General features: G+C 43.8%; 1 protein-coding gene across 1 annotated transcript in view; it reads right to left on the bottom strand.

Annotated features, from left to right (window-relative positions):
* Wwox (WW domain containing oxidoreductase) overlaps positions 1-12099 on the bottom strand; it is an 894370-nt gene that overhangs the window by 660106 nt on the left and 222165 nt on the right. Inside the window, exon 6 of the mRNA XM_028768564.1 lies at positions 282-370. Within this exon, the coding sequence (XP_028624397.1) occupies positions 282-370 (89 nt within the window). The remainder of the gene's footprint in view (positions 1-281; positions 371-12099) is intronic.

The following is a 12099-nucleotide window of genomic DNA, read 5'->3' on the forward strand; positions in this document are numbered from 1 at the left end:
CATCTTAAAACTGCCCTGGTGTGTATCAGCCCTACAAGTTTTAATAATGTCTTCACTTCTTGCTTTTTGGTCTGGGAAGCTGTTATTAGATTGATGACACATCTCATAAGGAGGGTGATGCAGAGTCAAGAAAATACGGTCCACCTTAACAGTACCGATATAAATGAGCCTCCTGTGCCAAGACAGGACTGCAGCCTTGTGTTCTCCCGATGGTGTTCATCTGATAAAGACATTACAATAGGAAGCAATTGTGATGTATGACCCTGAACTGAAACACTCACACATTCTTGGCCTTGAATGCTTCGGCAAAATGCTGCACGCTACGGAGCACGGCCAGGTCCAGGGTCATTGCTTCCACCTTGGCTTTGTGCTAGAATGAGAGAGAAAAAAAGAGAAAGAAATGATAAATAACAGCAAGAATAGTTCGTGGTATCAGGTTACAGTAAATGCGTTATGGAACATGTCGGAATTCCCCTGTTTAATATTAGATGCCCAGAGAGACTATACATCACCGGAATGAATGGAAGAACACGGCTTTAACTGCCAAGTCTGGGGAGCACAGGAGGGACTCGGCTGGATCTCCAGGCTGGGGTTACGCCTGGCTTCACTCAGCACACGGACGAGGCTCCAAGGTGTCTTTTAGTTCATCTTATCATCAAATATGTGTTCCAAAGAGCTGCATCTACTAGGGGGTGAGCAGGCAACAAGAGCAAGCCTGGCCATGATGAAATGGACAGTCCTAATCTCAAAAGACTTAACCCAGGTTCTGAAATGAGTCCACTGAGCCTGCATCCCCCTTAAAGACAATCCAGCCAGGGGTGGTGGCATACACTTATAATCCTGGGTGAGTTTAAGGCCAGATGAGGTAACGTGGTGAGAAGTTTCTGTAACTCTAAATAAATGAAGTGCAGGGCTGGGGAGATGGATGATCAGTTAGGAAAATTCTTGCCACACAAGCAAGAAGATGTGAGTTTGATTTCTAGAACCTACGTATGATTACAAACCAGATGTGATAGCACATGCTCTTAATCCAAGAACTAGAAAGAGGGAGACAGGAGGATCCCTGGGGCTTGCTGATCAGCTGGTGCAGTCTACTCAGAAACTCCCAGTCAATGAGAGATCTTCCATTAACAGTAATGACAACAAGGGGTTGGAGAGATGGCTTGGCAGGTAAGAGCACTTATTGCCCTTCCAAAGGCCCAGAGTTTGGTTCTCAGCATTCATGCTGGGCAGCTCAAACCACACGTAACTCCAGCCTCAGGGGATCTGGTCCTCTTGTCTGGCCTCCAAAGATACCCACATGCACTTCAAGTGCATGTGCAGATGGATGCATGTGCCCGCAAGCACACATGTGCGCGCGCACACACACACAATTAAAATAAATCTTTAAAAAATACTGAACAGCAGGGAATATTTCCATCTACTTTGCAAGGTGGCATCTTAAAAGATCGCAGGAATGATACTTAAATCATACACTTTTCTATTTACTTGTATTTATCCAATAGGTAAGAATTCTGCTAAGCGTATAGAATCTGTGGACAGTGGACTTGAACTCCTTCACGTTCTTGTGCATGTTAGACACTTAAGTGCTTGAGCAGATCTTTAGAACAAGCAGATAAACTGTCAGCCCCCCGCCCCACAACCCCTAACTCCTCTGCTTCCCGTTCCCCTTCACCCAGGGCAAGACCATCATTGAGATACACAGAATCCTATAGAAATGCAACTAATACACAAAGAAAAGTCAGGCATTTGTTAAAGCCTTCATTCCTTGCTGGAAACCCCAAAGGATACGCATGTTACACATTATGAAAATACATGCACATATTTCCCCCATAAAACAGGGAGAACATTCCCAGATGGTGACCCCAAAGCAATCCAACGAAACCGATGCCCGAGCCAAGCGACCCACACATTACTCTCTGTGTGTAACTTAAAATTGTTAGGTCATCGTTTGGTCCCCACTCCCCCACACACTTTTATTCTTCAAAATATAGTGCTGAGCTGCCATTGCTAATAAGAACAAAACCAGGACATATATAGCTAGGGGGAGTGAGAGGTCACCCCACTAATCTGTGAGCTGCAGGTTACTAGGCTCCTGGGGATAGAGACTCCAGTCCACACAGTAAGATTCAGAGTTCTCGGCCATGGGTATCGGGTTTCTTGCTTCTGAAAAACTGTGTGCAACTCAGTGAGGTCTCGGGGGTTGGGGAGAATGTGGTTTCGGGAATTAAGAGTAGGGGGTGTGTGTCCACTCCTCTCCTGGGGGCAGCATTTGCCTTTCTGGTTGCCTAGCAAACTTAGCTCCATTGAAATGTTGACTGTAGCTTGTGTTCTAACTTGGGAATGGAGTAGCCTGGTAGACAGGCAGCAGACAGAACTCCTTTCGGAAGGGTGGAGCTGTGGGTTATCAGGGGAAGGAAGGCAGGAGGCTCAACCTGACAGTGTGAGATTTTCTGCCTAGATTGGTAGCAACTCGCAGTGATTGATCTAGGGTGGGCCACAAGTCACTGTGCTGGTGTAATGCATGTGCTTTTATTTGGGAGTAGTGACAGAGTCACAGAAGAGGTCAAAACTGGTATCGAAGGTCTCATACCCAGACAGTTCCCTTCAGTGGTGATATCGCACCAGTGTACAGTACATGACCCAAACCTGAAAATCTCAGCACTCACAATACTGCAATTTATGATTATTCCAGAGTCATTGTGGTTTTTTGTTTTTTTGTTTTCTGGGTTTTGTTTGTTTCTTTGTTTCCATTTGTTTTGTTTTTGCCTTTTTTTTTTTTTGTCTTTACCAGTTTGGAGATATATTCATTTTCTTTCCTCTGCTTGGTCTATCTTTGTGTCAAATTATGTGACATTTCCTTCTGTGTGTGCTGCTTAGTTTGTTTGTTTGTTTGTTTGTTTGTTTATTTGTGAACTTGACATAAGCTAAGGTCATCTGGGAAGAGGAAACTACTACTGAGAAAATGTCTCCATCAGACTGGCCTATGGGCATTTTCTTGCTTACTGATTGATGGGGAAAAGTCCAGGGCAGTGCGGTCCCCTGGGCAGGTGATCCTAGGTGTATAAGAAAGCAAGCTGAGTAAGACAGTAAGCAGCACGCCTCCATGGTTTATGCTTCAGTTCCTGCTTCCAGTCATGCTTGAGTTCCTACCTTGGCTACCATCAGCCATGGACTGTGATCAGGACACGTAAGTCAAATTAAATCCTTTCTTTCCAAAGTTGCTTTTGGTCAGCATGTCTTTATCACAGCAATAGAAAACAAAAGAGAAGAATGTAGCAATTCATATAATCATCACCATATTTGAGATTTGGAAATGACCCATCATCATAAAAACAAAAACATTACTTCTGTTAACAAGTGACTGAGTTAGCACGTGCCATCTAGAAAATGGAAAGTCTTATTTGGCCAATGCCTGGTCTCTATTTGGGCAAAATATCCTTGCAAAAGTCCCCTTTTGCAATTCAGAAGGGCCAGCAAAAACTCCAAGTTCCTTAGCGTATCCAGCGAGGTCTTCTGTACCGGTCATCATGGGCTGTAGGGAACAGGCCCTGAATCAGCACACTATAACACAGCAAAGAACCCCTATTACCCACATTTAGCAAGCCCAGGTCATCTTGGTCATGGAGCCTCCACCTTCCTCTGTGATGCTGTCTCCACAGCAGGCAGTGCAATGGGCTGAACACAGGATCTCAAGAGGGTTCCATTGGACAGTGGAGGATATTGCTTACGATCACGGTTCGTTGACAGAGACATTGTTACGAGATGTAACACAGTGTAGACCTCATGTGCCCGGGAGAAGAACGGAGATCCACAATGAGGACAGAGAAGAAAGACACGAATCCCGTGTCTAGCTCCCCGGCCTTACTTCAGGGAATGTCTTACTTCAAACTCACATTGATTCTAGAAAATGTTTAACAAGTGTGATGACTATAACCATGCAGGGACAGTATCCACAGCCCAATGTGGTGTCAGAGGCTGTAACCCAAATGCTCGGAGGAGGAGGAGGCTGAGGCAGGAGGACTGTGAGCAAAAGGTTAGACCTGACTACAAAGCAGTAGCATAGAGGCTGGAAGAGAGGGGGAGATGGACGGAAGAAGGGAGGGAAGAAAAGAGGGAGGGAGGGAAGGAAGAAAGGAGGGGAGGAGAAAGGGGAGTGCATAAAAAGAAAGGGAATAGAAGAGGAGAGGGGAGGGTAAGAGAGGGGAGGAGAGAAAAGGAAAAAAGGGGGGAGTCTTCTATATGTTTCATATTTCTGTACCTTCTGATCCTTCTGCCTACCTATCTGTCTTTGGTCAACAGAAAGCACTCCATGCTAAGAATATTCAAACTGTAAGCCGGCCCGAATTAAAGGCCTTCCTTTATAGGAGTTGCCTTGGTCATGATGCCTCTTCACGACAATAGGTAGGACATTGACTAAGACAAGCAAGAAAGAGCAACTTTTCAGTCTTGCTTTGAGGTGGCGGCAGAGATGGTGGTTCTGCCCACCCTTCTCCTGTGAGACCGAGAAGAGTTTGTTTCTGGATCCTTGTAAAAGAAACACAAGTGTAAAGAGGCAGTCGTGTAAAGAAACAGTCATGTAATGAAGCCTTCAAGGAAAGAAAGAGTTGTTTACAAAAATACATGTATAAAGAAATAAACACTCATGTAAAGAAAAGGTCATGTAGAGAAACACTCATGTAAAGATAGCAACTTGACAATAAAAGCAGCAAGAGTAGCAGCAGCCCAGACACATTCCAGGCTGCTGTTACATTGAACAGCGACCTGAAAATCCCTATGAAGTATATGTTAACGTGCACCGTTTATACAGATGACAAAACAAAGGCTGGTGAACTTCAAAGAGGCACAGAGGGAAAGGGCAGGTGACAGCTAAGACAGGGGACACCACACAGTGACCTGGCCCTGCTTCCTCTTCTCCAACACACAGCTCGGAGAAGAAGCTACCACGAAAATAACAACACCCATATATTCTCATCCGAGTCTACTTTATATTGTATTTATTTTACACACTTAGAATTTACAAGAGCAGCGTTATTGCTGGGAGAGAAAAAAAACCCACTGTAAGCAAAGCTATAATCTACATTCGGAGCTTATTGCTAATGGCATCTTGCAAATTCTAATCCAATGGGCCTTAATTGCATTATGCTGATGGCGCTCGCCCTTCTTTACAGACTCTCAGCCCTGGTTTTATGTTCTCAACCTTAAATAGGACTTGTCACATTTACAATGGCAGGGGACACTGGTGCCGAGCATATTATTGACATGACATTATTCACAGAACTACAATAAGCATCTAACCAAACCAGATTAATAATTCACCAATATTCTATGCGGGACTTTGGAACACCAATTCTTTCCAGTATCATTTAAAGGACATTAATGGTGGCAAAGCACGGCAGTCTCATCGCTGGGAAATGTGTGAGGAAAAGGAAGCTAGAATTGATTTGTGATGTCTGAAGCTCTCAGGTGGGTGAGCCTAGGCCAGCATCAGGAGCAGCCTCGGTGAGGAGTCAGCCTGACCTAAAACAGGCTTAAAAGTAAAAACTAGATGCCGATAAATGTACTCTCAGACAGCCAGGAAAGGAAGCATAGAATATGTCTTTCCTGCCCCTATGTATTTTAACTACAGTATGTATTTTAATACAGTATGTGATTTCCCATTTGCCCTTGTTATTTGAGACACGGCCTTGCTATGTTGCCCACGATTGCTTTAAAAGTATGATCCTCCTCAGCCTCCCTAGTTCCAGATTACAGGCGAGTCCTGCCATACCCAGCTGTCTATTTTGCTTCTAATAAGAAAATGCTCAGGGGTGGGGGTGGGGGGCTCTCATGATGATTACACACTTTGAAACTGGGAAGTAACCCAAAATGATCCCTGGCAGAACCCTGGATTTCTCCTAAAATCTTGAAGGACAGCGGCTGATTCTGTCATTTCTAACCTTGAAATCAACCATCACAATCAACCCTCATTCCCAGGCTCCCCATAAACACCCACGCATCCCCCCTGCCAAAATATACAAACATCCTTAATGAGAAAATCATGACGACTCTTGCTTCATTGTGTGCCGGCCAGAACATTTCACTTTCCGTCACTGGAACGCAACTTATAAAATAACTCTAGCAATGCCTATAGATAACTAACTGCAGGAGGAGAATTTTCACTGGAGAGCATTGTATTTAATTTGGTATCGAGTTAAGAGTTATGTAAAAGCTAAACTATTAAAAATGCTTAGGCAGTAATTGGCAATATTTCTGGATCTTTTTTTTTTTTTAAAAAGAAATATTTATCTTGCCAGAAACTAACAAAAGGGTGAAAATATTCCAAAACCTTACAATTTCCCTCTCTGTGATGTAGGCACTTTGCAGCTCAGAAACCATTTAGGGCAGGGTGGTGAGGGGCTTGGAGAGTTTGCCAGGCAACATGAGGGTGCATTTACGCTTTGCTATTGAAGAAAGAGCCTTGCCCCCCCCCCACCGTGAATTTTTCATTCTAATGCGAGTGATGATTTACGTTAACTCTAGGTAAAACGTGGTTACATTCCTGAAGGATTGCAGGCAAGTACAGAGTCGTACAATAAGTTGAAGCATAAAAGCTTTCTCTGTCATAATATTTATTATAATGGCATATAAAATAGCTGAGATAAATAATGGATGACTGAAGGTAAATTCATATGATAAAGACTCCTTCAGCAGACACCATTACTTTGGACTGGTCTAGCTTTGTACACAGTCGAAGAGTCTTAATAAACATACCCTATATCTTCTGTAAGTACTGGGAACATCAAAGATTTGCTTAAAAGGCAGCATACTGGACATCTGGCTAATTTACTGTATAATTATTTTCTCAACAGGAATGGTCTATATATTTTGCATACTTAATAGCCAAATTCTTAATGAAAGTTGTTAAGCATCTGAACCCCCTACCTTGAGAAAACTGCTGCGCGGAGGGATAAAGGTCAGTACCTTCACCCCAGTCTAAATTCAGAAAGAGGTACACAGTTCCAAATGGAGCTCTGGGGCTCATCGGTTACCCAGTGACAGGCCAACAGTGAAGAAGTTGCACAGACAGAAGACAAACAAGACTTGACTTGTCTGCTCTGGTTTAGATAATCTTGTATCTGGCCTGAAGAATTTTCAAGGTTAAGAGATCCTGAAATGGGGGAACAATCTCCCTTTCAGCTACTGGAATGAAGAGACCCAGACAGTGATAGATGGGAGTGACCGTCATGTGACCACAGCTCTCGATCAGGGACAAATCTATGTATGCCCTGTGAGCATCCAGCAATGCCTATGGGTATTTCTGGTTGTCACGATTCTGCAGAGGTGTACTGGTACCTAGGGATAGAGGCTGTGATGTTGCAAGGATCCCGTAATGCACAAGTCTGCCTCACACGACAAAGAAATTTCTGCTCCTGGTGGCAGCAACATCGAGGTTCAATGCAGGTTTCCTGAGAGGACATATTAATAGCTTGGAAACTTGTGTCTGTCTGTCTGTCTGTCTGTTCTCTCTCTCTCTCTCTCTGTGTGTGAGTGTGTGTGTGTGTGTGTGTGTGTCTGTGTGTGTGTATGTACAACAGAGGTCTATGCTAAGTGTCTTGTAATCTCCAGGGACCCTCATGTCACCCTGCCCTCTCCTTGCCAGCCCTGGGCATATCACAGTGATGACTTTATTTTTTTATTTCTTTGCATACTTACTCAGTTGCTTATTCATTCATTATCTATTGAGTGCTAGAGATCTGAACTAAGGCCAACTTAGTGACAGGGCAATGTCTTTGACCCCTAAATTTTTTAATTAAATTCTCCACGCCTTCCCTTCCTTCTCTGTAAAAATACAAATGTCAGAACTCGTCTTGGAGTTACTGTGAGGGCTCGAGTGTGCGGCACGTATGGAGATGGCCGTGATAATTGCCAGTGTTAAGCATATGACAAGTACTTTGCTGTATGTGCTTGTGTTTGTCAAGAATAATATGATACTGTTTCTCATTTCTTCCAGTGAAAGTAATGCTGTAGTAGACAAGCATTGCATTATGTAAGCCCATCCCACCCTAGGAAATGTACTGAGTAGAAGCAGTAGGTCAGAGGTCTTGTTGGGTGTCTTCCAAAGAGGTAATAGCTACTTCCATCCCTATAAACACTGAAGGAGGGGCTCTGAGAGAGAGAAACCCAAACATCCAATAACCCATGCTGACACAGAGAGTAAATTAAAAGCTACAGTTTTATATCTCTACCTGATGCTTGATCCACCATCAGTGGCACAGGGCAGCTTTTCAGGACAGGCTTTGCTTTTGGGAATGAATGAATAGAGGAATGAATGAATAGAGGAATGAGTGAATGAACATATAATATGGCACCAGGGATGGGGTGGTGTCAGAGACAGAACTCAAAAGAACTAAAAATGTAGCTGATCCTGCTGGCTGTAACCATTTCCCACTTTTCCCACAGCCCTTCCATAATCCAGCCTCTCCTGAGTGTTTCAGTGGCTGGCCGAGAGAGGGTATCTCTGAAGTTGTTCCCCCTGCATGGCGACAGATATGGCCTAGTCAAGCAGGGTGTGACATAAACATGGGGCAGCATCATCACGCTTGAGGAGTCATCATGGCAGCTATTTTAAATTACAGCTGGAGCCAAAGACACAGATTGTGCAGAATTTCTGTAGAAACAAGGCAGAGACTCTAAAAGATAAAGTAGGAGAGATTCAAAAACAGGCTTCAGAAAGAAATACGGTTTCCTGCTTAAAACTACATCTCCCCAGCAGCCTTTTAAAGGATTCCACCAAAACACTCCCAAAGACAGAGGACTCTGGAGCTTAAAACAACCCACGTGTAAAAGGAGAGTTTGAGGTCAGATTATTGCCACGATGTGTGCATCCTTTAGATGACCGATGAGGGCAGATAAATTACGCTAAAGCCAAGGTGGGTGAGGAAGAGAAATAACATGAAAAGGGGGTGTGCTTTATGGAGAAGAGAATTTTCACTGAACTGTTAAATCGCCAGGTACAGACTTGTTGTGATCAGAATGATGGAGCCATCAAATGACTGTATATAGTGTAAGAGAAAACTTAGAGATTTATGTTAAAATTCCAAGAGTAATTGAAGGGGAGAGAAAGGAAGGTGTCTACCTTCTGTGTCAACACAGAGAATATGATGCAGGGAATACACGGCTCAATTACCCTCAGATATATCCAAATAAGAATAATAGAGAAAATAAACTTTATAGAGAAGAAATGCAGAAATAAGAACAAGCATGTTAGGAGTTACAAGAATTGGAGAAGGTTTCAATTCACACATGAGAAGGCAGAAAGCAACAGAATACCATTTTTGAAATCAGCTCTGCATTTTATTTAGTCTATAAACCACATGTAGAGAGCAAGCTAGACCCCAGAAGGAGTCTTCTTCTCCACAGGGAGGAGCGGGTATGAAGAGGGTGGTTGGAAGATTCCACATGCTCAGTCAGTAGTCTGGGGAGGTGCGGCAAGCAGGTTTCTGCTACCAGCAAGACATGACCTAACCCTCACCTGAACTGGGTCCCTCAGTCACTTTTCTCCTACCTTAAAAGGAATCCCAGAGTGCCAGGGGATCCTAGGAGCCAGCAGAGGCTCTGAGAACATAGACGCCAGACTCATCAACAGACAAAAACTAACTGTCAATCAGAGACACAAAGACATGTAAGTGGATCGGTGACACACACACAGGAGGGATGTCTGGACGAGCTCCTGGCACCCTCTACTCATCCTCTCTTGTAACTCGGTCAAAGTTCTAGGGAACCTCTGGAATGCCACTGTGCATGGGCTGCACCCTGGCGTCATCAGGACAGAGATGTGCTGGGAGAAGGTGGGGTAGTAAAACTAGCAAAGCAGAAATGAAAGCCAAGGACTGCAGAGCTGAAAGCCAACAAAATCGGGAGCCAGACAGCGTGGTCTAAGCCAGGAAAAGTCTTTGACAGACAGTTGCCCATTATAAGCTTGGAGTTAATTCAAATAAATTCACCCCGGTAGCATATATCAGATTAGTGATGTTGCTTTTCAGAATGAGTCCATTACTCCAGTGAGCCTCATGGGAGCTGGTACTGAAGAGAAAAGGAGGAAGGGGAGAAAAGAAGGGATGATGGGGAGAAAACTGAAGAGCTGTGGAAAGACTTTGGTGTGGCCATGGAACTATGCACGAACTGAGAACAAACAGATCTGACGCCTCCTCTTCATTCTCTTCATAGTAACAAGTAATTGTACTTAGTTTCTTGTGTTTCTTTTTTTTAAATTAGCCCTGCCTTAAAAGTCTATTCCAAGTCCTGACTCTGTACTGGGCAGGATATGATTTCGGTAACTGTGACTAATGACCCAGTTCTGATGGAGTCGGGGAGGATGAGCCACAAGACACTTCTCCTGAAGAGTAGGTGCAAATTGCTCCTGCACCAGCCACACGGGATTTTATCACAGACAGTGATTGGTCAGTGTATTGTCTTCTCTTTGCAAAATAGGAACCGATCCCACTGACAGTATGCCTTTCTCCACGTCTGTTGTTCTAAGCGGTGGAAGGGGTGGGCATGATTTTTAACTTCACAGGAGACATGTGTGAACATGGAGAAGACCCCCTGCCTTAGGGGAAGAAAGTGATTGTACGTTTTGTGTGGGAAGAAGGAATCAGAAAGTCCCTCCCCGGATGTCAAGACTGGAAAACGGTATTCCGGCTATCTAGCAAATCTCTATGTCTTATTTCCAAGGTAATCAGTTAGACTGACTACCCACCCCCTCAGGATCAAGCACAGCAACAAACTTAGAATCAGCAAACAGAATATCAATAAGTGGGACCTGTTCCCACAAGACCCTCAGAAGCTGAGTACATACATTCTCAGTACTTCTTACCTACCTCCATCCAGTGGGGAGTCAGCAAATACTGTTACATAACTTACAAAGAAACCAACACTGCATGAAACTATGAACATATCAAAATCTAGGTGGAAATACCACTTAGTTGGGAGGGGGCTTGCCTTCAATGTGTGGGGCACTGGGTTCAAACCCCAGCATTGCAACAAGTAAGTACACTGGAAACTATTTGTCCTGGCAACTCTCGTTGTCTAAAAAAAACTACATGAATAAAACAAACACCAAAAGTCTGAAAATAAAGAGGTCAAGGGAAGAATACTGATGAATCTTTTAAAACCGAAAGAGCTAATCCAGCAATATTACATAAAAGTCAAATTTTAAGCAAAAACAAAGTCACTAGAGATGAAAAGGGACAGTGTGCAAAGACAGAAACAATTAGTCAAGAAAAATCATGAACCCGTGTGTGTCAAGCACATAGCCTTAAACCACAGAAGCATCTGACACTCTTTGAAGGCTTTAACAATTCACATTAGAAATGGAAAGATGAAGTAGATAAAATAGAGCCCTGAGACCAAACAGTTAACAAGGCTGATGGTGCGAAACAGCCGTAAGCACGCACTTTTCAATTACACAGTATTTCTGAAATTCACCATGAACCAGATCACAAAGGCAATGTCAACATATTCAAATCACCTCTGTCACACAGGCCACATGGTATTGCCTTGATTACGGAGGTTGGAGAGAACAGGATGGGAATGGATACCCAGTGGTAGAGAGGTTAAAGGCAAGGAAACAGAGGCAGAAGGAAGTCTCCTGGCCCTGCCATGTCTCATTCAGTCAAAACGTGCAAATAAATGGCAGCGGGCACTGGGTATTGGTGATTCGAGTTCCACAGGCTGACCCTTTTATCCACGACAGAAGACCCAGATGTGTGAAAGATGAGGTAGCATCCTCTGATGGTAACTACGGTTAATATGATTACTAATGGTTTAAGAACCTGACACTAACTGAGAGACAGAGGAAAGAAAGAGAAGAGGTCAGAGATTCAGGGAGCGAACAGACTTCTAAACACTGTCAAACTTGGGAAGCAGAAAGCACATTTGGAAATGCTGGCCATATTGTGGTCGGGGTGTAGCTGGAGGAGAAAGTATTTACTTAGCATGCTCAAGGTCATGGGGTCAATCTCCAATCCCTCAAAAAAAAAAATCTCATCTGAAAAAAATATAGATCAGGTCACATGGGCCAATGCATGCTCAGCGCTCAGCAGGTAGAGGTAGTAG

This window comes from Grammomys surdaster, unplaced genomic scaffold (genome assembly GCF_004785775.1).
Source record: "Grammomys surdaster isolate TR1022 unplaced genomic scaffold, NIH_TR_1.0 187, whole genome shotgun sequence".
In the NCBI taxonomy this organism is placed as follows: Eukaryota; Metazoa; Chordata; class Mammalia; order Rodentia; family Muridae; genus Grammomys; species Grammomys surdaster.